Genomic DNA, 26274 nt, shown 5'->3' on the forward strand with positions numbered 1-26274 from the left:
TTTCTTCCTAACGTGTTTTTTCTGTGTATCGAATATGTGTAAATAAATATCTCTCTCTCTCTCTCTCACCTCATCATCTTTGCTGAGTATCTAAACGTATTGAATCGCACAAACACAAGTGTCAAAGCTCGACCGTTCCGCAGCACAAGGCATGAAACTCGACTGTTTTTCACCTGTAAGTGGAAAAACTCGACCGCGTTGCGCCTGACTCCGCTGAGTACTTAATTGGGCCCTTGAGCGAGTGGAGGGGCATTGAGTGCTTCGTTACAGTCTTTTGAGGCCCTCTTTTACTTTTGGCGCCAAACGGGGAGCGAGCTTAGAGCGAGCGGTAGCGTTAAGCTAGTGCATAGCAACACCTGTACTGTTAAGTAAAGATATAAATAATACGGGACACTTGACACCAATTGATCTAGTCCCAAAGTATGCAAAGCTTGTCTGATGGATATGTAAGTTCATATGTACGAAACTAATATGCCAAATAGTATTAAAGTACAGTCAGCAAAAAAAAGCTTGTATTAAAAATTAAATTTTTAACAAAAACTTTCTTTTTTAATTTTCACTTCTTATGCTCGTAAAGTTCGTGTTTATGCTGGATCTAGGTGACATAAAATGACTTTTTATACTTTTGTGCATACCTAAAGTTAAATCTTAATCTAAGACCGACCAAGGTGTCTTCAGCCACAAACAACAAAGTTTCTATGTATTTTTTTAATAGTTTTTTAATTTCATAAAAACAAAAAAAACAAATAAATCAAAATAAATCAACAAAACTAAATATTTATAAATATTAGCAATGCATTTTGAAATAAAAAGTACCTAGTAAGTGAACAATGTTAACTGTTGTTATTTTTATCTCATCGCAATCCAAGTGAAAAGCAGAGTGTAAAACTCGAGCACTAAACCCTTTTCTCCTCGACGTGTCTATCCACCCTCGCCGTAACGGCTCGTACGTTTATGCTCTTGTTGTACAATTCACTTGTTAGTATCTTAATTATAACTACCTCAGTAGGTATTCAAAATTGTTACAGACATTCTGTTTTAAGATAAAATGTTGGATTATGGAACACGCGTGCTTAGTGCTTAAAGAGGCTGTGCAAACATTAAATGACGCGGCTGCAATACGAAGCAGCGCGAGAGGCGCCACCGGCGCGAACGCACTCAAGTAGATATGCATTTTTTTTACACACGTCTCACTAAAGATATCATGGGACTTTTGACACCAATTGATCTAGTCCCAAACTAAGCAATGCTTGTACTATTGATAATATACATTAAACATGCAAGACCCGAGAAAAAACATTTGTATACCTAATTCATACAAATGTCTGCCCCGGGACCTTGAGCTTCGTAGTCAGGTTCTCTAACCACTTGGCCATCCGGTCGTCCTTAAGTCGTAATATTATAAAGCTCTTAAACTGTGGTCATTTTGAACCGTTATGACGAGGCTGTGATGTCTTCACACCGCTTTGCTCATTACACAGGCCTGGTTACAAGTTACAACGGACGCCTGTAGACTGGGGGTGAGTGGCTCGGCTCTCAACAAGTGGTTCGTTCACAAGAGCGAGCCGCAACTTGTTGAGACTACACTTTACCACCAAGTTCAGAACTTGGCAAGTTAACAACGTCTAGGGTAAATCGCACAATCATTGACACTTAGGGGCTTTTCACCACCTAGTGATTAATATTAATTGACGAATAAATGTGATGAACAATCAAACTGAGACGGCATCACATTTATCCGCCAGATAAATTTAATTAATTAATGGATGGTGAAATAGGGGGTTACTGTTTTTGCTAGTTGGCATGATATTGTTAGTGGGCCCTGTGTACTTTACTTTGTCTGCTTGTCTGGTGTCGTGGTTAGTAATAAGAATGTTCTCCCGTTTCCTAAATAAAAAACTTAGTTATAGGTTTTTTTTCTCAAACAAGATATATTACCGGTTTGCATTTCATTCTGAAGCTTAAAATGATTTGAAATACAATTTCTAAAGTCCAAGGTAGTCTAGTTATATTTGCTATGTAGCATAATATTCCCAGTGATTTATTAAATGTCATCCTTTCTTTAACTCGATTACAAGCATACGGCGCGGCTGCTCTCCCGTTGCCAAAGTAACATAGGTATGTTCCGTGCTCATTTTGCAAAATTTGTTCTAAATTGTTGTCTACGCGATAATGTAAACAACTATGCAATTTTTCAACTTTTTGGGTCTAAGGCCGCTCGCCCACGGCGACTTTTTTGTAGCGATGCTGTCGCGCGTTCGCATAGATGCAGTCCGGTGCGGTCGCTAGCTGTGTACCCTCCTCACATAGCCACGATTCAGTCGCGATGCAAACCGCCACGCTTACTTCGCGCTTCACCCTACCTCCCTTCACACCCTCCCTCGTTCTCTCCACGATGTCGTCCGAAACCGTCAGTGCGATGCATCGATACAGTCGCGATGCTGTAGCGCGTTGGCATCGCTTCTGTAGCGCGTCGCCAATGCGACTAACGCGCGTTAGTAGCGATGCTGTCGAGCATTTACAAAACGCGCGACAGCATCGCTACAAAAAGTCGCCGTGGGCGAGGGCCCTAAGAATGTGATGGAACGAGCACAATGGATTTCGGATAAAATGGCGCTGAAGTATCGCTAATGTGTTTGTAAGGGCTTCAGGTTAGTGTTGATAAGAATGATGAGTCAGTCAATTATGACTTTTTTTAAATCAGAAACTTGCTCTGTATTTTCAAAATGTGATAAGTTCAGATGAGATCTGGCTAGCTTGATTTTTCATCCCAAATATCAATAAATAGCAAATTTTATTACAATCATTACGGACGTCGTCTAGACACCAAAATTTCCACAAATAAAACTCGTTTATTTAACAATTAAACAAGCTGTATCATACAATAAATAATTGTATGGTATGAGAAGATTTGAGAAGCCCTACAGGCTATGTTGCGGAGTTGCGGACAAAACACATTTCCTTTTGCAACCGGCCAGTGCGTGCAAAAAAAAAATTGCTTTTCTGTGCAATAAAGCCGGTGTGCTCCCGGTAAACTTGTGATATAGGTCGAAAAGAGGCTTTTATATCGTGTCGTGGGAACCAGCACAAGTGGGGATGAGCACCGCAATATTGCCTACCGCGATATTGCGCTCTTCAAACACCGGAAAGGGTGAAACACCCAGTTACTGGCTTATTGTTCGTTACTACTCGGTAGTACCGTTTGACTAGGTTAGGTTGCGGACAGTATTCAAAAACTGTATAAGTTAAATGTTGGCGAATTGAAAGGTCTATATCGTTTCTTTTGTTGCAAGATTTTAATAACATAGCAAATTTTTGAAAATTGTTCTTAAATAACATTTGAAATAGCGAAAATACGTCGTTTATACAGTCTCCTCCAGCACCAATATCGGACACAAAAAAGCGTCATAAATATCTGATAAGACTATTTGAAGGCTCAGTATGACGTGTCAGATATTTTTGCACGCTCCACTGTGCAGGTGGCTGTAGAATGTTAAAGCCCGTTTGCATTGATTGTGTAAACCCTATTAAATCTCTTCATGGAGCTATTCTTTGTTGAAACCAAAACATAAGGCAGATAACATTTTAATGAAGATTTGTATGGCGATCAGACATCCAAAATTCTTTGTTTGTGTGTACGGCGCAATTAGTTCCGTGCATGATGTAGGCTAGTGTTGGTGAACTTGGTCGTTCGTGACAGCGCATCGCGATTCGCGGATTTATCTCTTTGTCGTAGTGTATTGTTCATTGATACAAATCTGATGTAGAATGTCTATTTCACTTCTACGTAAAGGGATTAGGATTAGGTATGTGGCGAGAGGCCACATCCCTCCCCGAGCAGATTTATGTCTGGGGACCGAAATTAAAGGCATAAGTTAATTATTATGTTATTTTTTATACATTGGACTTTGATAGTACCTATGGTGTAGAATATGAATGAAGTCACCCGCGTCATCAGCTAAGTAGGGAGGTCATGCGTCGTAGCAGTTTCTCTTTGCACACACACACTCTCTCTCTCTCTCTCCCTCTCTCTTTCCCTTCTTTTTCACTGTTTTTTCTCTTTAGAACTTACGACACTATACACGAATTTAGATTGTTAATTCCAACTCAAATTAGTGTAAATAAAAGTAGGTAATAATAAATAACAATAATCTTATTTCCGTAACTAATAGTTGAATAACTTACATGTGGTATGGGTAGTTTGACAGCAACAACAAAGTTACTAATTTTTTTCACGTTTGTACACTTACCAGTCTATGAATTCATTAATATTCTTTGATACTCAAAATCTCGTTTGTAATAATTTTAAAACTATCGAAATAATCTCGATTGTCTCAAGGTCATTCCGTTTTACAGTGCTTAAAGTTTTTGCAAGACTACAATTAGAAACCCCTTCTTTGATCTAGAACTGTACTAAAGTATTTAAGTATACATGGCCTGGTGCTGTCGCGTCGGGGTTGGGGTATTAAATCGGAGACACGTAGAATCGGACACAATACCTCACATAACAAGAGAAGCGGGGGAGATGCAGATTTCAACAAATAAGCCCAACTGAGTCTCGATACTCTCGATAATTAGAACACGAGCGTTCTATACAATATGCCTGATAGATCTCTATTCTATACGTTCAAACGTACAAACGTCGAATCACCCTAATGTGAAACAGTTAATAATAATTGCGATTATAGCTTGACAAGTTTGTGCGTGACACTCGGCGGTGCTCCCTCCCTGCGACAGGGTTCTAGGGGTCACATATGAATTCGTCAAGGTGTATATAATAGTATGGATGGATTTTTTACTTAAAACACAACCTTCGTCCCATTTCAGTTTTCGCAATCCGTTTGGCGCGCAGTTGGTCCGATTAGATTGCGTGTGAGCGACAGAGGGGAGTGGTCTGATCCCGATACCACTAAATCAAGATATCCGGCGCATCCGCGCGGGGCTCCGCCGCTCCCACCACTCACGCGCATACCTGATGTCGGTGGACTATAGGGAAAATTTGCGAAAAATATCTAAAACCCAATAGGGTTTTTAACACGTTCACGGTCACACGATATCTGATGGCGATGGACTGTAGCGAAAATGTGCGAAAAATGTCTAAAGCCCAATAGAGTATTTAACACCTTCACGGTCACAAGATATCTGATGTCAATGGACTGTAGGGAAAATGTGCGAAAGTTGTTTGAAGCTCAATTGGATATATAACACGTTCATGAACACAAGACCACTTCCAATAATTTGTAATACGGCACAGAAATTTTGCATACAAAGTGTCATCGCGTTGGGGGATGGATAGTCATATTGTGTTGTGTTGTCATAAAGTGTATTGAGAGAAATGATGCGTAGGTAACGGCCATAGTCGACTGTGTATGTAAATTGTCCAGCCACAGGCGTACACAACACGAGGGTCTTTTTATATTTATGTGTGACGGAGATGACTTGTGTCAAGAACAGAGGCTTTGTTATCTAACACAATTGAAATCACAAATTCACAATCTTTTTCACTACTTATTTCCGCCACACGATATATGACAAAAGATTGAGAAAGATGGTGAATGCGATCGCAATGTTAGACTTATGGCCTCAGGGCCCTCAGGAGTGGTTGTTGTGGCACGATCGGTTTGTGTTACAGCCTAAAGCGGCACAGAGTTGCTTCTTAGAAATGCTATGGCCTATAAACCACCATCTACAGCCGTAGTTGCTGTATTATCATGAGGGTTATAATTTACATTTACTGTTCGTGAACGTTTTAATAATTTCGTACACATTCCAATATACCAAAATATAATTGGTTTGTATGTACCAAAATTTAAAAAACTTCTGTGCCAGTGTGTTTGTAGTACAGAGTGAAAACGGCGGCTGAAAAGCGTGGCAAATATTGGGTCAATGTTTTAGCCAACATTAAATTGGGCATAGGGATACTATTGTTATAATTATAATCAAACGAGTGGCACGGGCCGCTGCCAAGTCTACACTAATATTAAACCTGTTCGGTATGGGCCGGTTATAAATGAAACTAATTGTCTCTTTGGCTTTTTAACTGCTCGGTATACTAGTTCAACATAAAACAAAAATTTTCAATGTTAATTGAAAGAAATGCTAATTATCATTGACATATATTTTAAACCTGAGCGCTAGTGAACTCTTGTTTGCCCTTATCGGCCTTTTCCATTGGATGAGAATTTAGGGGCCAATCGTTGATAAACAAAAGCTATTGTCTGTCTGAATTGGTCTTTTTTGTGCAAGAAATTAGTTCTATTGGTTTTCCGCAATATGGCGTGTTTTTTATATATCTTGTTAGGGTTTAATTAATTAGCTTCCACTCATTATCACAACCCCTTCCGGGACATTACGTGACACATTTTAAAATTACCTGTACCTTGACGATTCGGACACATTTTGATTGCAGCCGTCACAATGCCACGTGGACGAAACTTCGAGACGATTTCAATAATATTTTCCGTCATAGATCCCAGTAGTGGTGAATATACACCACAGTTAGGGTCATTAACTACTAGACCAGAGGTTCCCAACCTTTAATGGACTACCGTCTGTTCCGTGAATTGCGTGACAATACAATAATCCGGTAGTGACATCCTGGTAGTTTAGCCAGGATCGTCTCCACCGGAGGGAACTTTTCAAAGGTTAATGGCATCGACTTGAAATTCGGTACCTATGCAGTTTGGGTGACAATACAGGTACAGTCAACAAAAAATACAGTCAGCAAAACAGCTTGTGTTAAAAATGTTTTTTTACACCAAAAACTTATTAAATTAATTCTATCTTTACAGACACTCCAACCATGCCTGTACAGGGGAAAGTGAGGAAATTTCTCCGGGAGAACCTGCTCACATTCCTGACAGTTATCGGCGTGGTATCAGGAACCCTGTTGGGATGCGGCCTCAGAGCTACGGGACACAATTTCACGAGGCGAGAAGTCATGTACTTCCAGTACCCCGGAGAGCTGTTCCTGAGGATGCTGAAGTGTCTCATAGTGCCGCTGCTGGTGTCATCGATAGTCTCGGCCATTGGGTCGCTGGATCTTAGTCTGTCCGGCAAGTGAGTTGATTATACCTCTGTTTTTTCTTTGTAAGTAACCTTACCGGTTTGTAAGTAGAACAGTACAATGTAGATATGGTCTAGGTGTACCTTCAAGCCCGACTATCACTTTGAAGTTTGACCCATTTTCAACAACAGTCACAAATGTCACAATACCTATTGATAAAAAACTAATGCTTATTTTGTAAGAAGATCGCAGAAGGCTCTTTTACATTTCACTTTTGTATACTACCAGGGGGCCTACCACGCTCTCTTAATACGATTCAGTTTAGGCTCTAAACTGAACTGCATAGCTATTTCGTACCACACGTTACTTTTGCGATTCAGTTCAAGCACGGTTAAGCGACAGCGATACAGACATTTTCACTCACTTCAAGCGGTTTTCGACAGTTTCGTACCATGACGCTTAACTTGAGTGGGAATTGAATCGCTTCAGTGTCAAATTTAGCTATTCAGTATAAGTTACTCATTCTGTCAATTCTTTTGGAATTTTAAGTGTTTTACTTGGAATATTTTGAATTTTCAAGAACTTTTAAACTTTTATTCAAGTTTTATAACTTTTCATAGGCACTCACGACATTGTGCTTCTTCACTCCTGATTGATAAAACTAATTTTTCAGTGAGAAAAGAGACTCGTCGATTAGTGACAGCGTAAACATTTTATTTGTAATCAACACAACGGTTGCTAAGAACACGGAATGACATAGAGTTATGGTTTTCCAAAATAAAGAGGTTTTAGTATACAGTATTTGGTTTGCATATAGCGGCATCCCTTTCGCGACTTAGCGTTTCAGTTTCGGACCAGAGACAATATCGGTCTTTCATTCACTTGTAAACCATTGAGACTCAGCTCTGAGAAATAAACGTCGTGGTACCAATTTCGACGATTCAGTTCAGGTGCCTAAATTGAACTGCTCTGCGTTTGGATCGTTTATGAAAGATCATGGTAGGCCCCCAGGCTTTCGCAAAGACTGATCTGGTAACTTAGAGCCTTAGAGGTCCGTTTGACAACTTCACATGTATCACTTTTGTCATTGGCTAAATAAATAAATGAGCCACAAGCGAAACAAATCAAAACACACCAAACACAACAAGCAAATGTGTATCGTTAAACGAACTCACGTCACTTACACCATCTAGTGATATTTCACCTATGGAGATACTCATTACTCTCATTAGTCGGAGTGTGCGAATCCGGAAACAACCAATCAGATAATGTTTGACCACTGGCTCTATACAATATTGCCAGCGCATCTTTCTCGTTTTGAATTAAGATCGTGTGTCTAAGCTTTACTTCTGTCTTTACCACAGGGTGGGCATGCGGGCGATCGTGTACTACATGACGACCACGGTGTGCGCGGTGATGCTGGGAATCGCGCTCGTCACCACCATCAAGCCCGGCAAGGACCCTGCGTACGTGCAGCCCACCGCCACTAAGGTGCTGAGCAAGGACACGTTGACGTCCGACACGCTGCTGGATTTGATAAGGTCAGTGCATCTACCTGAAGCTTGAGGTCCCGGGTTCGATCCCCGGCCGGGGCAGATATTTGTATGAATAATACGAATGTTTGCTCTCGGGTCTTGGGTGTTTAATATGTATCTAAGTATATATATTATATTTTGTTTTAGGTAAAGTTAAGTACAAGTTTTTCTTAGTTTAGGACTAGGTTAATTGGTGTCAATTGTCCCATAAGATAAGATAATTTATTCAATAATCATTGGCGTATCTAGGGTTATTTTCCAGGGGAGCCTGGCCTGGATTTTCGTGTGAAGATATCAGTATTATAGAATTTTGAATCGGTAGCCTAACATCCTGGGGTGGGCACGGCCCACCCGGCCCCCCCCTCTATATACGCCTATGTCAATAATTTGCAGTACCTACAAAATAATAATAGATGCAATGTCTTACAAAATTCTACGTAAGTAACACATGATATTTATTTATTTTATATAGATCTGTATAATGTCGCTCACTGGGGGGCAATTTTGGAAATCATAGCTTTGAAAATAGGTGGGTATGTACAATTGGTATAATGATTGATCACCAAATTATAAGCCATACCGAAAACAGGCACATAGGGAAAAATATAAGGCAAGACGAGCGAAGATCGAAATAGAATTCTGAACTGTTTAAAATCTGATTCAAAGCTACAGTTAGAATTAAATATTCAGCTAGTTGAGAGGAGGCCTGTGCCCTGCAGTGGGACGTATATAGGCTGGGATGATGATGATGATTCAGCTAGTTGATAAGATTGATTAGAACTGTACTGTAAGGTAAACGTCCCAGTGCTCGACACGCTAATGCCCAATAGACGACACCCTCCTGTCATCTCTATTGCTATAATGACATAAGACTAAAGATGCCAACTATTGGGACAGTGACGAGCACTCGTATGTTTCCCTAACCTACTTAGTAAATTATCAAATCAATAATATACCTATTGTAATTGAGGAGATACAAATTTTCCAATTTATTATATTCAATTGATGTCAAACCAAATTACGTCAAATATCTGGATTTGGAAGCCCTCTTATTCTGAGAGGAGGCCTGTGCCCAGCAGTGGGACGTATATAGGCTGGGATGATGATCTGGATTTTTCCATTTTTTTTTATCAAAAATATGTTTTAATATTGATGAACACCAAAAACAGTTATGCAGGCAAATACTTAATATTCAGCTACTTTAAATAATATAAGTGCGGTCGTGCTACGGGCGTAGCGTTCGTAGCAAGCTACGACTTTTTGCATATGTTGTTGAAAAAGTTTTTCCCATTAGATAGTGCTCTGGTTTGTTTACCACCGTATTCCACTGAAAAACTATGTTTTTAATGTTACTATTAACTATAAATACATAATGGCTCGGTAGTACTTTAAAAAAAAACATATTTTTTCTTTACAGTTGCGTACTTTGTAAAAACTTGTAGCAAACGCTCTTCCATTCCAATCTCAGTAAAAGACATTTAAAGACATGTCCAGTATTTTGATCATCTATAAATTGATGAATAATAAAAAAGTTACTGTGTGATGATATGAGTTTATGATTGTAAATGGAAATCAGTGGTATTAGATTTTTTTGTCAAAAAGAAGGATAAGAAGCCATGTAAGTTTTGTAATATGGTTTTTTTATAAGTACAAATATACTTCCAAAAGGTTTTACTTTAAGTCCCCGTGACTTAGAAAATTATTTTAACAGCTCCAAGAGACCATTTAGCCCTTAAGCATTTAATATTAATTTCAACTTGATACATGAGGCCACAGTTTTAAGAGCCGCACGCACGTACAAGCAAACCACGAAGTTCAATAACTTTCAATTTTTCCTTCTTTGAGGCACTGAACCCTTTAAACGACTTATCAACATCGATATGGTAACAGTACAACAACAAAACCTGGAATTGAAAATACGCAACATTGCAAACCCTTACCCAATATAGCTTACAATAGCAAATACGTTAATACGCGGCTCAGCGCACTGAGAGTGATGTGAAATTCGGCGGTAAATTGATGAGATGTCGAAATATAGGTTAATCCCGGTTCATACCGATTTTCGTATTTCGGATTTCGTATTCCATGCTATCAATTGGCAACGGATTGTACCCAACTGTCTCCATGGTTATGATTTGCGAGTGCGTTTCTCCGTTTCTTGAATTTCGCCTGTAGGCGTGGTGTGGAGTCTTTAAAAATCGAGTAAACTTATGTAAGTTATAGGTGTCCATGGGCAACGTTAATTGCTTTCTATCAGGTGACTCGCCTGCTCTTGGCTCCTATCATATAAAAAAAAATAAGATTGTTTTTTTTTTGGCATCTTTTTGTATTTTTTATTACAATTCCAAAATTTTACTTTTACGGTCATCCCGTAAAAAATATATACATATCGACGCCCACATTTTAGAGAAAGATAGAGATAGATGGCCGGACTCCATGCAGAAGAGAGCTTATAACCATCGGCTAGGTTAAATTTTTAACCCGGACGGTGGGTATAATTTTAACCGGGTTTTAATTTTAAGTCCCGATAACTATTAGTTATGAATGAGAATCGCGAAAGTTTAAAATATTGTACTCGTAATGCTGTATTTCTTAAGTGAATAATAAACAGTAAAAACAAAGATGAAAAAAATAATTATTTGAACGAGAAACAATAATTTATCTCCATCATAGTTCTGTAATGTGTATGTAATGTGTTTAGTACCATGCTCTCACTCAACTAATGTTAGATTTTTCATATTCTGTCATTTTTGGAACTGACCATGCGGGCTCTCAAATATCACGTACTTAATTGTTCATTATTGAAAGACTTCATTGACGCAGAGACCTCGTTTAGCTTAACACTCTTAATGAGACATTACGCAAAATAATTTCGCTATCCGGCCCTCGTCGAATTGGGTTGATGGGTTTGAATTGAGTTAGGTTGCAATTAAATTTTTGGCGCAGTTTATCGCTAATGATTTTTTTTTTATATTAAATGTTATGTTTATTGCTTACGCTAAATTTAAACTTTCGCTCATGTTTACTACACACTTAATGGACATGATATCCCACACTTTAGTCTACTTGTGACCACGGCTGTTCAAACTAGTAATTTCAAGAAGATATTTTTGTTTGATTAAGTTCCAAGTGTTTAATAACTCTCATTACTTTACTAATTCGAGTAGCGTTATACAGCAACATTTAAATAAGGCCCTTATGAGTTTCTTAAATTAATGGTAATTTTAATTCAAACCTTTAATAACTCGAGTGTTTCTAACACTCTCTTCGAAGTTACTATGCACCTGACAGGGAGGTCGTGGGCGTTGGTTGAGTATACTATAATTCAATGGTGTATGTGAAGGACCAAATTCCAATCCATATGGGGCCTTAATTCTGAGAGGAGTCCTGTGCCCAGCAGTGAGACGTATGTAGGATGTATTGGATAATGATACAGTTGTTAGGTTTAGGGTTTAATTATATTTAGTATAAAGATATGGACATAGCGGATAGCCGTGGTGGCCGAGTGGTTTGATCTATGGCCTCTCAAGCAGAGGATCGTGCGTTCTAACCCCGGCTCGCACCTCTGAGTTTTTCGAAATTCATGTGCGAAATTACATTTGAAATTTACCAAGAGCTTTACGGTGAAGGAAAACATCATGAGGAAACCTGCACAAACCTGCGAAGCAATTCTATGGTGTGTGTGAAGTTCCCAATACGCACCCCGCGTGGGAACTACTGCCCAAGCCCTCTCATTCTGAGAGGAGGCCTGTGCCCTGCAGTGGGACGTATATAGGCTGGGATGATGATGATATGGACATAGTCATACATACACCAAATGGATGGATATAAATAAGTAAATCGAATACACACGAGTTCATTTAGTGCCATTTCTACGCGGTGACTTATTGCTTTGACCGTGACATAAGTGTCGACAGTGATTGAGTGGGGCAGCTACGAAGTGAAGAATAGAGCGAAGACTTTGGTGGGGTATTTCCTTAGGGTATTTCTGATTACTGTATGACCAGTCAAGAGTATGACTTTATTTCAAGCCGTAATTTTCTAAAATATGCAATAAATAGTTCATTCAGCACGTGTTGTCATCGGGAAAGACAGGCTGTTAAATACGGATTTCGGGATGGCCTAGTAAATTGTCTAATCTTACTTCAACAATATAACAGAAAAGTTGGTGAATGTGAGAATGAATCTCACTTTTAGCGTTTCGTAACTATAAAAGGAAAAACGGATACACATGGATTACTTTGTTGTCCGTCTGTCTACCTGTATGTCTGTCCATCTGCCAAGACCATTTTCCTCAGGAACGCGCGTCCGAAACCATTTCAAATGATCCCACACTACGTACATTTCGCTTAGGAGAGGGGCTCTGCTAAGACTGGATATCACAGAAATATCTTCCGTACGAAACCTTTGGCGCACGAGTACAATTGTTTTTCCTGCTAAAATGGGTGGAGGGGTTTGAACGAAATTCGGCTTAAGCAAGGGTTCCTTTTTATCCTTATTCCCAACGATATTGGAACATAAAGACGTAAAATTTCAAAATATTAACCGTGTAGTGTAGAGACATAATTTAATTGCGATTATTGAGATCATAATAAATGAAGGCCATGAATTTTAGGAAATTTTCAAGGGAATTTAGTAAAATCCCGGCATTTCAATAAGTAAGTTACAGTACGATTACTTGGAGACACTTGACAGATGGGCGTGTCTTCAGTCAATTTTCAACTTTGACGTCATACAAATAAAATAGTTTTTACAAAATCTGTAAACGTGGCTAGCGGTATACTAAAAATGTCTTTATTTGTATGAGATCAAATTTGAAAACTGACTGAAGGCACGCTCTCTGTCAAGTGTTAACTCCAAGTAATCGTACTGTGTCTCCGAATCTAATGGTTGTACACGTGAGCGAAACCATGGGAAAAGGTTAGTTTAAAGCAAAGTAAAATGCGGTATAGTCACCTGCAATAATATTAGCCACAGCGGAGCGTGCAAAAATATCTGACACGTCCTACCAGCCCTAGAAATAGAATCGTATCAGATATTTATGCACGCTTTGTGTGTCAGATATTGGTGCTGGTGACTGTACACTCATCACGACACCACTTGCAGTGTTCTAACCGTAATTCAGTTTCATCATGCATTGAGTGCATCACGTCTGGATTGAGTTACGTTACCAATTACACTCAATTTATGCGTTCGTCATAGCAGGCGTTTCGACTTTCGACACACTTGGGCTATCTCTCGGTTGCAATTGTTTCCCTCAAATTAATCAATTAAGGTCTCTACTTACTCCGCCGTATCATACCATGGCCGTAATAGGAACGTATCAGGCACGGAATGTAACGCGACACGGACTGCAACATGTCAACGGCGTGTCATACTCATAAGAAGTATATCGGCACAGTTTTTGTGCATGACACATAGTTTCATATTTTTCAATACAAAGAATATATTTTTACCTGACACATTTCTATCATCCTAAGTCCTCGCGTACTTTATAAAGGATTAATTAACACTAAGAATAACAGCCGAATGTACTTTATAAAGTACAAATTGTTCATTGAATAAAGAATTCTATGAATTTTGAAATAATGTCCAAAATAACAAAGCAGGTCACCAACGTCTAGGTCTTAAACGCTAAGTTTGTTAAAAAGTGTCAGGGCTCAAGAGGCTATTACGTTTTTAATCTATAGTTTAGTTCTCGGCGTACCTTTATTGTAATTAATGAGAATCAGTATTGAAGTCCAGAAAGATAAAGAATGTATTGTATAGACTACGAGTATAGACTTTTTGACGGTTTCTCACGCATAAACCGCCACATCGGGCATTTTAATTGAAATTCCGGGATTTTACTAAATTTTCACGGGAATTTCCTAAAATTACATCGTGGACTCCATTAACGTTGCATATACTCGTAGAACACCCGCGCCAAATTTCTGGTCTCTAACCCCAGCGATTGAAATTTTGGGATTTTATTTCTATCTCGTGGGAATATGGGGATAAAAACTTAGCTGTATTGTTATCCCACACACGTGTGCCCACACATGTCCAGCCGTATTAGCGTGAAGGAGTAACAAATATACACACATACTTACTCGAAAATTTTGTAATTATAATATTATATTGTAGGATAAAGAATTTTTGTACTCATTTAGTTAACGGCTAAGTTTGCTTGAGAATGATTAGTAGTTTAAGAGTAAATAGCAGCCTAAGGTATAAAATATACCTAAACTTGGAATATTCCGTACTAAATACAAAATCCTTAGAAAAATATTGCTTAATTGTTTCGTAAATGGCTACGGAACCCTATTTCGGGCGTGTCCGACACGCTCTTGGCCGGTTTTTTTTAAATACTGTCTGTCGATTGGAGGACAATTTTGCCAGTGTCTAGTAGGTTTTGCCGTTTTGCGGCAAACAAATTCTAGAAAACTAAATATGAGAGGTAATGGTGTAATGGTGGATGAACGGATGATAGCCAAGAAAAAAACTTGAAAATAAATGCAATAAACTAACTTAAATAAAAGAAAGGCTGTTGGGGTATCTGAGGTTTTTAAATTTTCAATTATTAATTTATGAGCCAATTACAAGCAAGACTGTAACGTCAAAGGGACTTCTCGAAGCTCGAGACTAACGCCCTCTATCGATATTTCGCTTGTCATGAAACCCTCAATTCGTCCGTTGCGTATCCATGCAATTCGACCCGTTGCGAAGAGTCGTATTTCGCGCCAAAATACTTCAATTGCATGTTAGAGAAGTGGTACGGGCGGCGGTTCCCTGCTCGTCACTCTTCATCAGTCGTGTTATTTATACTGCGCCCTAGATCGCTGTCATTAGGGCTGCCAGAAACTTTATATCCATTAAAACGTGTCACTCAAAAACTGCAGATAAAAGCATGTACACTCACCACTTTAATTTCTAGACCACCGTTACTCGCTGTGTATGCGAAATTGCCCGTTTATTAGTTGAAAGGTATTAAATAAGTTAAATTTGAAAGGAAGTTTTTGCCGACAATCGTAGTAAAGTCACTGAATAATGTTTCTAGAAGATCACGAAAATCCAATTAAATATTGTCCACGTGTTCTCACAACAATTATTTTAGGACATCTTTACTTAATTGCTACTCTGGCAGCTATTATTTATCGCTAAAGCTTGGCAAAAAATGTTATAATTGGGAATAACCACAGGAATTTTCGTGAAATCCCGTTAAAATTCTATGTCTATTGGTTACGAGTAGTAACGCGAGCGAAGCGGCGAGTATTTTAAAAGAAAGAAAGAAAACATTAAATCGTGGAAAACAATAAAATAAAAATACGCATGTCATAAAATGGTCCTAAATCAGCAAACTGCCGGTCCATGGTGGCCCAAGAATCGAAATGGCTGACTGTGTAATTTGTATGAATATGAGTAATTTAAATAACGCGTCGGGTAGCGGTCTAGCGGCCCTATGCGCAGGAGCATTGTAACGAGACAATGATGTCCCAGATTGGACCGGAGCAAAATGCCAGGTGACATTACGTCGAATGCCGGCACTCGATTAGCTGGGCCACTTCCTATCCCAGAGCTGACTAGCGGGAGAATGGGCTTGCAAATGGGTTACCAGATAAAATAATCCTGAGAAACAGTGTCAAATGTTGCCTTATTCACCAAAAATATTGTTTATATGTATGTTAACTGTAATTTTGTTGCAAAGAACACTGAGTTATGTACTCTATTAAATTGAAATAAGATTTTGGTAAAAATTTCATTTTTAATAAAAGCTTTTTTTGCTGACTATACTTTTTGTTAACTGTACTTGTATTGTCACCCAAACCACATTTGCATACCAAATTTCATGTCGATGCCATTAACGATTGAAGAGTTCTGTCCTGTGGAGACTATCCTGGCCGGACTACCAGGATGTCACTACCAGATTATTGTATTGTCACGCAATTTACATAAGTATACCAAATTTCAAGTTAATGCAACTACTGTAAGGTGGTCGAATTTAACTTGCAAGATTTGATTACAGACAGACAGACAGACAACGGGACAGGTGAAACTAAATAAAAGCTTGTAAAAAATCGAAAAATAAAGTTTTTTTTTCAAGCTTACCGTAGTGCAGTGCGGAGACAAAAGTCCTGTAATCTCTGAATAAACCTATGTTACTGTATAGGTACCTGAATTCTTCACAATAAATTGAAATTGAATAAATGAGATGCGGCAGTTCTACTTGCAAAGTACTTTTTGGCAAACTGTTTATGCGAAACACATCTTTTAGGGGGGTTTTACAACCCTTACGTGTGAAGTGTTGTAAAGGATCCATACAAAAATCAAATATAAAAATGTCAACTACAAGTTTACTAGGTGGTTTTAAAGGTAGGAAAAAGCAGATTACTGTCAATTTTCCAGTGGGACCCATTTTCACGGAAATTTTTAAACGACCTTTTTTGGGCGCTATATCACATTTTACGAAATGTTTTCGCAGGACAGCTAGAAACTCGTTTTTTTACAGATTAATCAAGTGTAGATAACCTCACAGTCCATCCTGTTATTATTATCTATGTTTAACTATAAGCACATATAGTCAAATCATTGAATTTTTGATTCATGACCTAGCGTAGAACCAGTACAGCTACAGTTTCACGGCTTTCTTTTACAGTCATAGCGATGTCATTATGATATTATTTTCCGTGAAAATGTTCTACGATGGGTCACTAATATAATTTATGTTTATAAGAAGCCACATTAGCGTTAAACCAGAGTTGTAAAGCTGTAAAATTTTCACAAAAAATATTCTGTCCAGTGAAAGAACATTCAAGTCCTGCCATCCTGATTTTTAAGACATTTGATTTCTGTAAATAACCTAATATTTTTTGGCACGTTATAAATGCCCTGAACTTTTCGCCGGCCAGTAACAAGGACAACAACATAATTTAGCGGATAATTCAATGCGGTCGCAATTCGATGTGGCCTATGACTTCTATAAGTGGCAAGGTCGTAAGCTTCCGGTAATGCATTAATATATCACTTGGCTCGTTTAAATTAAAAATTTCGCTGCAAAAAACATTCCATTATTTGCAGGCCTTCAATTAAAAACAATAAAAATGTGAGTTAAATTGTTGGCAGTGGGTTTGTGAGTGTTAGCGTAATTGGATTTAGGGCGTTGAGTGGCGAGCCACGCGGGGCTTTCATGCAATTTCCCCTGAATGGGGCTTTTGATTTAGCCTCCGAATTTATAATCTTGTTACGCGGTCCCTTCCTTCACACCTACCTATGTTAGATAGGTCTGTCGTTATTTTTTTGAAAGATGAAAGTGACCATAGTCGCGTTTCCATAGTAATTCGGCCCTTACATCGAATGGCCTCTGGTATTTTTTTGTGAGTAGTAACTCTTATAGTGAATAATATTTATGCTGAGTATGCACATCCCACTTGTGACAGTTCTTGACTTATGTTTTTTTTTAATGTATCATTTTTCGGAATGAATTCAAGCGATTCGCTTCAAATTTTGAAATGATGTTCTTTATATAGATTTGCATCGACACCCCAAAAACGAACACTAGTTATCATATAAAAAAGAAAAGAAAAACAAATAAAAAAAGGCACATTTTTTTGTGTGGTTTTGAAATAGTGACACCTCTAGATTTTTTCTCAGAATGGACCATACCTTGGCCTACTAGGTACTTGTCTAAATATCAAAATTTTCCAGACGGTACCTAGTTCCTACCAAAAATCAATGTGTGGCCAAGGTGGACAAAGACTTAAAGATTATTAGGTACTGTGAGGACTGTACCTAAGTATGAGCTTGGTACATGGAATCTACGCGCGTGGCTTTAAACTTAATTAAATAAAAATGATATTTCTTCAGTATGTTGTTTTATTTCTGTTATAATAATACTTTACAAAGATAGATCCAGCCCTTCAGGCTGTCGGGAGCAATCTGCCCTCCGACACGTAGGTATACGGCTGACAATCGTCTTTTAAAATCGAATTCTAGAATCACACAATATACTCGTAAAAATACTATCATTATTCCACTAATATTATAAATGCGAAAGTTTGTAAGTCTGTTTGTTTGTTACTTCATCACGTCTAAAGCGCTGAACCGATTTTGATAAAATTCGGTATACACATAGTTAGAGTCCCGGGGAAGGACATAGGATAGTTTTTAACCCGGAAAATTCCACGGTAGTTATAACGATAACCGAATTCTACGCGGACGGAGTCGCGGGTAACGGCTAGTACATAATAAAGTCTGTGATAGATTTGAAATAAAAAGTCACTCACTCAGGTTGTTATATAATTAATTGCAGTTAAACCAAGTTAAACATTACTTTGCATCATCTTAGTTACAATACAAACAGTCTTAGATGGACGACGAGTACAGAGTCCCAAACGTCAGAGCGCAGACAAAAAAAAACATAGATACAAATAGAGTTTAGACCAGCGCATTGACTAAAAGAGCTTCTACACACAGCAACTCAACAGAAGCTTAAGGCCTTCTCCACACGTGTCTAATTATAATTTACAACAGTCAATCTAAACTAACGTGGAGACCACGGACGGGAAAACGTAGTGTAGGGCGTCCTGAGGCACGGTGGACGGATTACCTTAAGAGGATCGCTGGCGGCGGATGGATGCGAGGGGCTGAAGACAGAGTGTTGTGGCGCGCCATGGAAGAGGCCTATGTCCAGCAGTGGACTGCTGTAGGCTGATGATGAATCTAAACTGCCAGGTGGTCAGTTTTACCACCTGCCAGCGGTATACAGCCTAGTCCCTATGTACTTACTATTTTTTTCGAGGTATATTAGCGTACATATAAACACAGGATTCCCTAGGAATCCTAGGCCATAGTCGAGGAAGCTGAATCACGTACCATGGTGGAACCTTTGTGCTTCTAATGTCATGTTGACATCCCATACATTTTGCTAAAGAATTATACCAAAATTGATTATAAAAAGGTACCAACCTAGTAAGTGATTCAGTTGCCTCGACTACCTTTTTAAAATGTTTAGCTGCTGTAAGCAACTTATTATGACTTTTGTTTCAGAAACGTGGTCCCGGAGAACATCGCTCAAGCAACAATTGCGTCCTACAGAACCAAACTCGTGTATGATGTTAACGACACCCATGCTATTAAAGGTAAATATTATTTGTTTTTTATTAGCAGTACATTTTTCTAAACGATATTTAAAATAAACTCTCTACTATTGGCGTATGTAAGCAATCGAGATCTTCGGAGATTGCTCGTGAGCCTCGGTGGTCCAGTTGGTAGGATCTTGACGCGTGTAAGTATAGCCAGGAAATATGGGATAGAATATAATCCTGTCCGGTGAATTCCGGTGCATCCGAAAATCTTTTTTACTTCTAAAGATTAAAAACAAAATAATAAATAAATAACAAAAGAACAATATAAATATGTATTTTAAATTTAAAGTTTTCGTAGTAATCTTATAATCTTATATCTTTAAACGAACAGTTTATTCGGGGATCGAAATTTGCTGATTTGCCATCGAAATCTGGCGGCTTTTGGGGGCGAAGAATTGATCTAGCTTGGCCCTATCTCTAAGAAAACGCACATCATTAACAAAATAAATGTCTTTATTCCAGGTCACCCGGAAACATACAAGATTGAAGGTGAATATCAGAACGGCAGTAACGTCCTGGGGCTCGTATTCTTCAGCATAGTGCTGGGCATCACCCTGGGAAAGATGGGTGACAAGTCTATGCCGTTGCAGAACTTCTTCCAGTCCCTATCAGAAGCCATGATGATCATCACGAGCTGGGTTATATGGTCAGTGTTAGCGTAATGTACTATCGAACCAACTGAATCGTGACCCATTGTGGAACTTTTGCCTAGAAACAGTCATAGTTACATCGTATTGGTTGACAAGACAATTCACTCAAAGCGTTCTACGGTGGGTCAGGAAGCAAATGGTGACTGTATACAGCGATTTTTAAAACCTTACCTGCTGCCGTAGTCGTCGGTATTTGGCATTAGCAAGTCCTTGCGAATGTCATGGCGGCAGTAAAATAGTTTAGTCACCTAAAAATGGCTCAGTTGACTCCGACTCAGCTGATTATGATTTCGTTAATAAGATCAAGTTGAGCTTAAGGTGAAGTTGTTGGGTATCATCATTACGAGTATCATCAACATCATCATCATTATCATCTACTGTGTTAACAAATGTAGTTGTAGTGTTAATAAAGTTGTTTTTAGATAGGTTGTCCCAGAGAAAAGCAGCGGACGGACGGACAGACAGGCATACATGGCGAAACTGTAAGGGTTCCGTTTTTTCCCATTTTGGCTACGGAACCCTAAAAACATCAAAGCCAAAAAAGGGTCCACCCTAATTAGCTGGCATAATGCAGAAGAATTGACGTATCAGAGAGAGCGAGGCTAGATCTGGAATTCATCTGCCGTGATTGATCGATTGTAGATGTCTCTGTTCCACTTCGTCTCAATAAAAACGCATCAATATAGACTCTTCTTTTTACAGGATTTCTCCACTTGGCGTCTTTTTCCTCGTCACTGCAAAGATTATGGAGATTGATTCATTCGCTGATCTGGTAGGCCGACTGGGGCTCTATTTCATGACGGTACTCCTGGGGCTGTTCCTCCACGGCTTCGGAACGCTCAGTATACTCTTCATCCTGGCTACTAAAAAGCTGCCGTGCCGATATATAGGGAAGATGGGACAGGTCATGGCTACTGCGTTTGGAACTGCTTCTAGGTTGGTAATATTCATTTTATATAGTATTGGAACTGCTCTATTACTCGTTTGTAAAGAAATGCCAGTAGAGCATCATGGTGTCTAACTGATTGACAACATTGTTGATCCACAATGTGTTATGGCAGCTCAGGATATCCACTATAGCCCATGACGTGATTGTCGGACGCATGTTTGTTTGTTTTCCATCAGTGTCAGTGCACAATTAATATATTAACTACCTCCAAGCTCTTCTCTGGGTCCGTCTAAAACATTGATAAGTGGAATTCTTTATATACTTCAGTTTTTCCTCAAGATACGAACACAAAAACAGTATAAAATATTTACATACTTTTAACTTTGGACTTTTTTTATTTTTTTCCGTGACCTTGATTTCCTGTGTTTGCTATACCAAATAAACGTTTTATCTATCTCAAATATCTGATGTTGGTACTCCCAGTTCAGCAACGATGCCTATAACGATAGGCTGCTGCGACGACATGGGCTTGGACCCTCGCATCACCCGCTTCGTGATCCCGATCGGCGCCACCATCAACATGGACGGGACAGCGCTGTATGAAGCCGTGGCCGCCATTTTCATTGCGCAGCTGAGAAAAGTTGAAATGTCTTTCGGCAAGATCATTGCTGTAAGGTAAGCGACTCATAACATCTGAGCGAACATCCTATAACTATAAACAATTGCTTGCTATGACAGGACTCGAGTTATTCTTTTGTTTTCTTTCCGCGCTGCTTGCTTTCTAATTTTATTGGTGGCCTGTTGCTAGAGTCTAGTAGCTAGACAGTGTAATTATGCAACTTTTTAATAAATCTACACCCACTGTTCGGTGACATACTTAGTTCTGGGAATCAACCACTACTTTAGATCTCGACCGTACGACCTACGAGGTACACTATTAACTTGAGAAACTGGATGTGCGCAGCATTACTCATACGCACCCTTAATATTTTCGATGTTTCTGATGTGAACGTTTTCGCTCGTCCTTTACCATCCGGCAGCTGCTGAATGGAAGTCCCTGCCTGCGTCTGTGTTCCTGATCTACAATCTAGAGTAAATGGGCATATATTACGCAAGCGTACTCCATTTTAGTCTTGATCTTCACTTACCATCAGGTGGTGGTTGTAGTCAAACGCAAGCCTATTTCTGAATAAACACAATGTTTCTAGCGTGACAGCGACGGCGGCGAGCATAGGCGCGGCGGGCATCCCCCAGGCGGGGCTGGTTACCATGGTGATGGTGCTGGACACCGTCAACCTTCCCGCCGAGGACGTCTCCCTTATCCTTGCAGTCGACTGGCTCCTGTGAGTACCTACATATATTGCTCTAGAAGATCCTTGAGTTATGATATGAAGGCAACAGTAGACTGCAAACAGCAAAAAGGTCTCAACAACCAACGGTTTCTTGAATATAAAACGATAAAACGCGTTGACTTTGCGATTCGTTTCGTCACCTCACTGACGTGTTTTAGTGATTTAATCAAATGACTAGCTTTTTCTAGGCAAATGATAAAATGGGTTCGCCATTTTGATATCTTACCTGATTTGGAGAATTTAGAGATTTGTGCAAATCTTTGTTTTGGCCAGTTCCCTGCGATATACCTATACATATATATTTTGTTCATGTTCAATGCCATCTATGGTAAACTAGAACTATTTTGTCTAAGACACAAATCATCTTTATCGCATTTGTAAATTTTTTGTCGATAAAAAGAAACAGAGTACACCTAGACTTAAAATACCTACCTACAAGTCTATTTTCGAACTAGAACTGTTTTTTCAACGGTTTCTGACTCTACGAGAATGTATCTAATTGCAATTTCCATTTTCTGCCTTCTCTTGTTATTAAATTGTATGTATGTGTGTCATTTCAGTGATCGATTCCGTACAACGATCAACGTGGTATGCGACGCCCTCGGGGCCATCATCGTGGCGACACTATCGCAGGGCGACATAGAGAAGTCACGCGCGCTGCAGACAGAGCGAGACGGCAACAACACACACGAACTCACCGATCTCGAAAAGGTCGACCACTGAACGTCCAGGGCGGTATACGGCTAGCACAAGCGGTACCAACTTGCTACAGTTCAGCTAGACAAAGAATGCACATAGGACACTTTGGCGACGTTAGTATTTTGAATGCTAGGACTAGGAACATGTCAGGCTGCGGCTTGTACGTTTACGTGCGATCGGCAACATCATCATCATTATCATCATCATGTCAGCCGAAAGACGTCCACTGCTGGACATAGGCCTCCCCCAAGGATCGGCGACGTGGCGAGCGTTATTACAAGCTTTTATTTACTTAGCAGGCCCTGTTTGTTTGGGTCAAATCTTGGAAGTTATATTTGACCCACTTCCTGTGGTCGGATTGACTTGAAATTCGGCACAATAATGTAAATCTGGTGACAATACAATAATCTGGCAGTGACATCCTGGTAGTTCGGCCAGGATCGTCTCATCAGGATGGAACTTCTCTTCGGTTAATTGCATCAACTTGAAAAATGTTGTTTAGATGACAATGCAAGTACAGTCAACAAAAAGTACAGTTCGCCAAAAAGCTTGTATAAAAATGAAAAAAAAAACTTATTATTGTTCATTGCGTGTGCTGCCAGGACTGGGCAGCGAGTGTTTTGGCCGCGAAATGAACAAAGAAATCGCTCGCCGCGCGTAGTTTGTAGGCCGTTAATGTGTCAACTGCCGTATCAAGATGTGTCACAACATCATCAATGACATTTGAAAGCTGCCATTTTTACCCAACTGCTCAAAGGAGGGCTATTTAAATTGTGCTTATATATAACGTGTTGGATTTTAACGGAATACGACATATCGCGAAAATTTCTATGTTCATTATAGGTACCTAAGTACCTATAAGCAGTCTTACTGTGCGTGTGTTGTAACTAGCCCAGAAGAAACAATTTCTACTCAGCGCAAGCAATAAAAGAGCGAGCGTGTTTGCTTGCCCTTAACGGCCGGCACCTCATGGCAGTTCTTGAATTCGCTAATACTCTTCTGCCTCTAGCCTAGTTAGAAAGACGCACCTCTCGACAAACGCAACCACGGTGTAGCGGTGGTGGTGGACGCGGACTGTCTCGCTTGATCGAGTGCGCGTCTTTCTAACTACCATAGACAATAGTACATTGTGTCTTAAGGGCGGTAAATAAGGAATTACGAACGAGAGTCTATTAGAAGCCTGAAGTCGAAGACTGAGGGCTTTAATGAGTCGATGTTCGTAATTCTAGTACCGCCCGAGCGACATACAATGTTTTTCATCACATTTGCAAGTAAAATTTTATATTTGTAAAAGAAAAAATATAATTCTTCCAAATATTGGCGATACCTTAGGCTGTGCTCTTGGCAGCGCCGCCCTCAACCTCCCTCGGCATGCGCCGCAACGTGCGTGTGCATGTGGTCCATGTAGTACTGCAGCAGGAGCGCGCGCAGCCCGCAGCAGTATCAGTACGGGCACGGACGCATTTACCGACCTTGGGCTTCATGGCAAGAAAATGTGTACGCGCAATGACTCATTTACCGACCACGGGTTTCATGACAAGCACATTAAGGTCGAGGGTTTTATTTGGGGGGTTGCAACTAAGGTAGCCTGCATGTTACGACACTGTTTACGAGCAAGTGTGATGAAAATAAAATTGACATAATTGCCACTATTTTCAGTTTTGCACTTGTAGAATGTTAGCTTATTTTAGTAGCGATATGGGTCACTGTGAATGCCATCACACATTGACATCTAAACAAAAATACTGTGGATAAATCAAGCAACGTATATCGCCGAGTTTTCGAGATTGATATAATAACGTATGAAAAAGACAAATACATATCAAAATGTTCATATCAATCGACATTATTATCATATGTAACCTAACAAATCAAACAAACTGAGCGGTAGGACTTTTTGCAGAACTGTAGTAAACCTTAGGCCTTTTTGTCTAACACACTTGCCATTATAATTACCGTTACGTTACTGCGATCGCGAACGTCAGCGCGTTACACAATATGGCCTCTCCTTACGATTATGAGGTTTCTGCGAAAGATTGGAATAGATTTTCGCTCGCGTTGTTTAATTTCTAACCCCCTTATTCATAAACGACAATCAAACCTATTTTAGTTAAAATGCCGCTAAAATTCGTTTGTCCTTATCTGTCACTTCGACATTTGTATTTGTTAGAAAGGGACAAAGCATTTGTTAGTTAACAAAGGCTTGTTAAGTTTTATGAATAAGGGGCTAAGACCGTAAACGTCTTAGCTTGGTCTATTGATGTGATTATCAGTGAGTAATGGTTTCCAGTAAGGTCATGGTGTACCCATTCTGTGTTCAAATGTATGATTATATTGTGCAAGGACAATAATTTCAGTGCAATAGCTCTTTTTTGTCTTCACCTATGTTTGCATGGTAGGTGTCAACATGGAACAATTAAGACATATAAAGTATTATTCTTTAATACTACATTCTTTAAGTAATAATCGTGAATGTGTTCAAAGTTAAGTTTCGATAGGAATAGGCCAAAATTTTACTGTGTCTAAGCACTGTGATTTCTGAGATCAGAAAGCTAATTAGACACTTCTTAAAGATAAAGAGCCTTTAAGCATTCGTAAGCAAGTATTTAAGGAAACGCACAAAATAAAAATACTTTATGTCGAATGCTTCGGGTTTTCGAGAGTGCTAACAGTTGATTTCAAGTCCTAAATGTGTAGGTACCGTTGTAAAACTTCGTGAAAAGAAATGTGTGTAATTCAGATGAAAGGTATCGAAAAACAATATTCATCATATATTATTGATATTAACACTCTTGGTAACAAACGCCTAATTTTAATGATTGGGCCAATTTGAAGTTTTATAATATTCATATTAATAAATATTATGTTTCTAACTTATTATGAACGTTGCATTAACCTTTTTACGCAGTTCTAGTTGTTTGTAGACGTTGTAAAAATAGGTGTTAAGTCAGCAATGTATTTTAATAGACCTATTTAATGTTGCGTACGAGTTTGTAGTGTCGATGTTATAATGTGGATCT

At 39.2% G+C, this 26274-nt stretch overlaps 1 protein-coding gene across 1 annotated transcript; it reads left to right on the plus strand.

The window, feature by feature from the left end:
* The first annotated feature begins 6790 nt into the window (after positions 1-6790).
* Positions 6791-25623, plus strand: Eaat1 (Excitatory amino acid transporter 1). Its single transcript, XM_074097886.1, has 8 exons — positions 6791-7059; positions 8371-8547; positions 19567-19658; positions 20127-20310; positions 21017-21250; positions 21687-21878; positions 22412-22546; positions 23116-25623. Exons 1-8 carry the CDS (start codon positions 6803-6805, stop codon positions 23276-23278), a joined length of 1434 nt encoding a protein of 477 aa, XP_073953987.1. The 5' UTR covers positions 6791-6802; the 3' UTR covers positions 23279-25623.
* Positions 25624-26274: the final 651 nt, after the last annotated feature.

Source organism: Choristoneura fumiferana, chromosome 14 (assembly GCF_025370935.1).
Source record: "Choristoneura fumiferana chromosome 14, NRCan_CFum_1, whole genome shotgun sequence".
NCBI lineage: Eukaryota > Metazoa > Arthropoda > Insecta > Lepidoptera > Tortricidae > Choristoneura > Choristoneura fumiferana.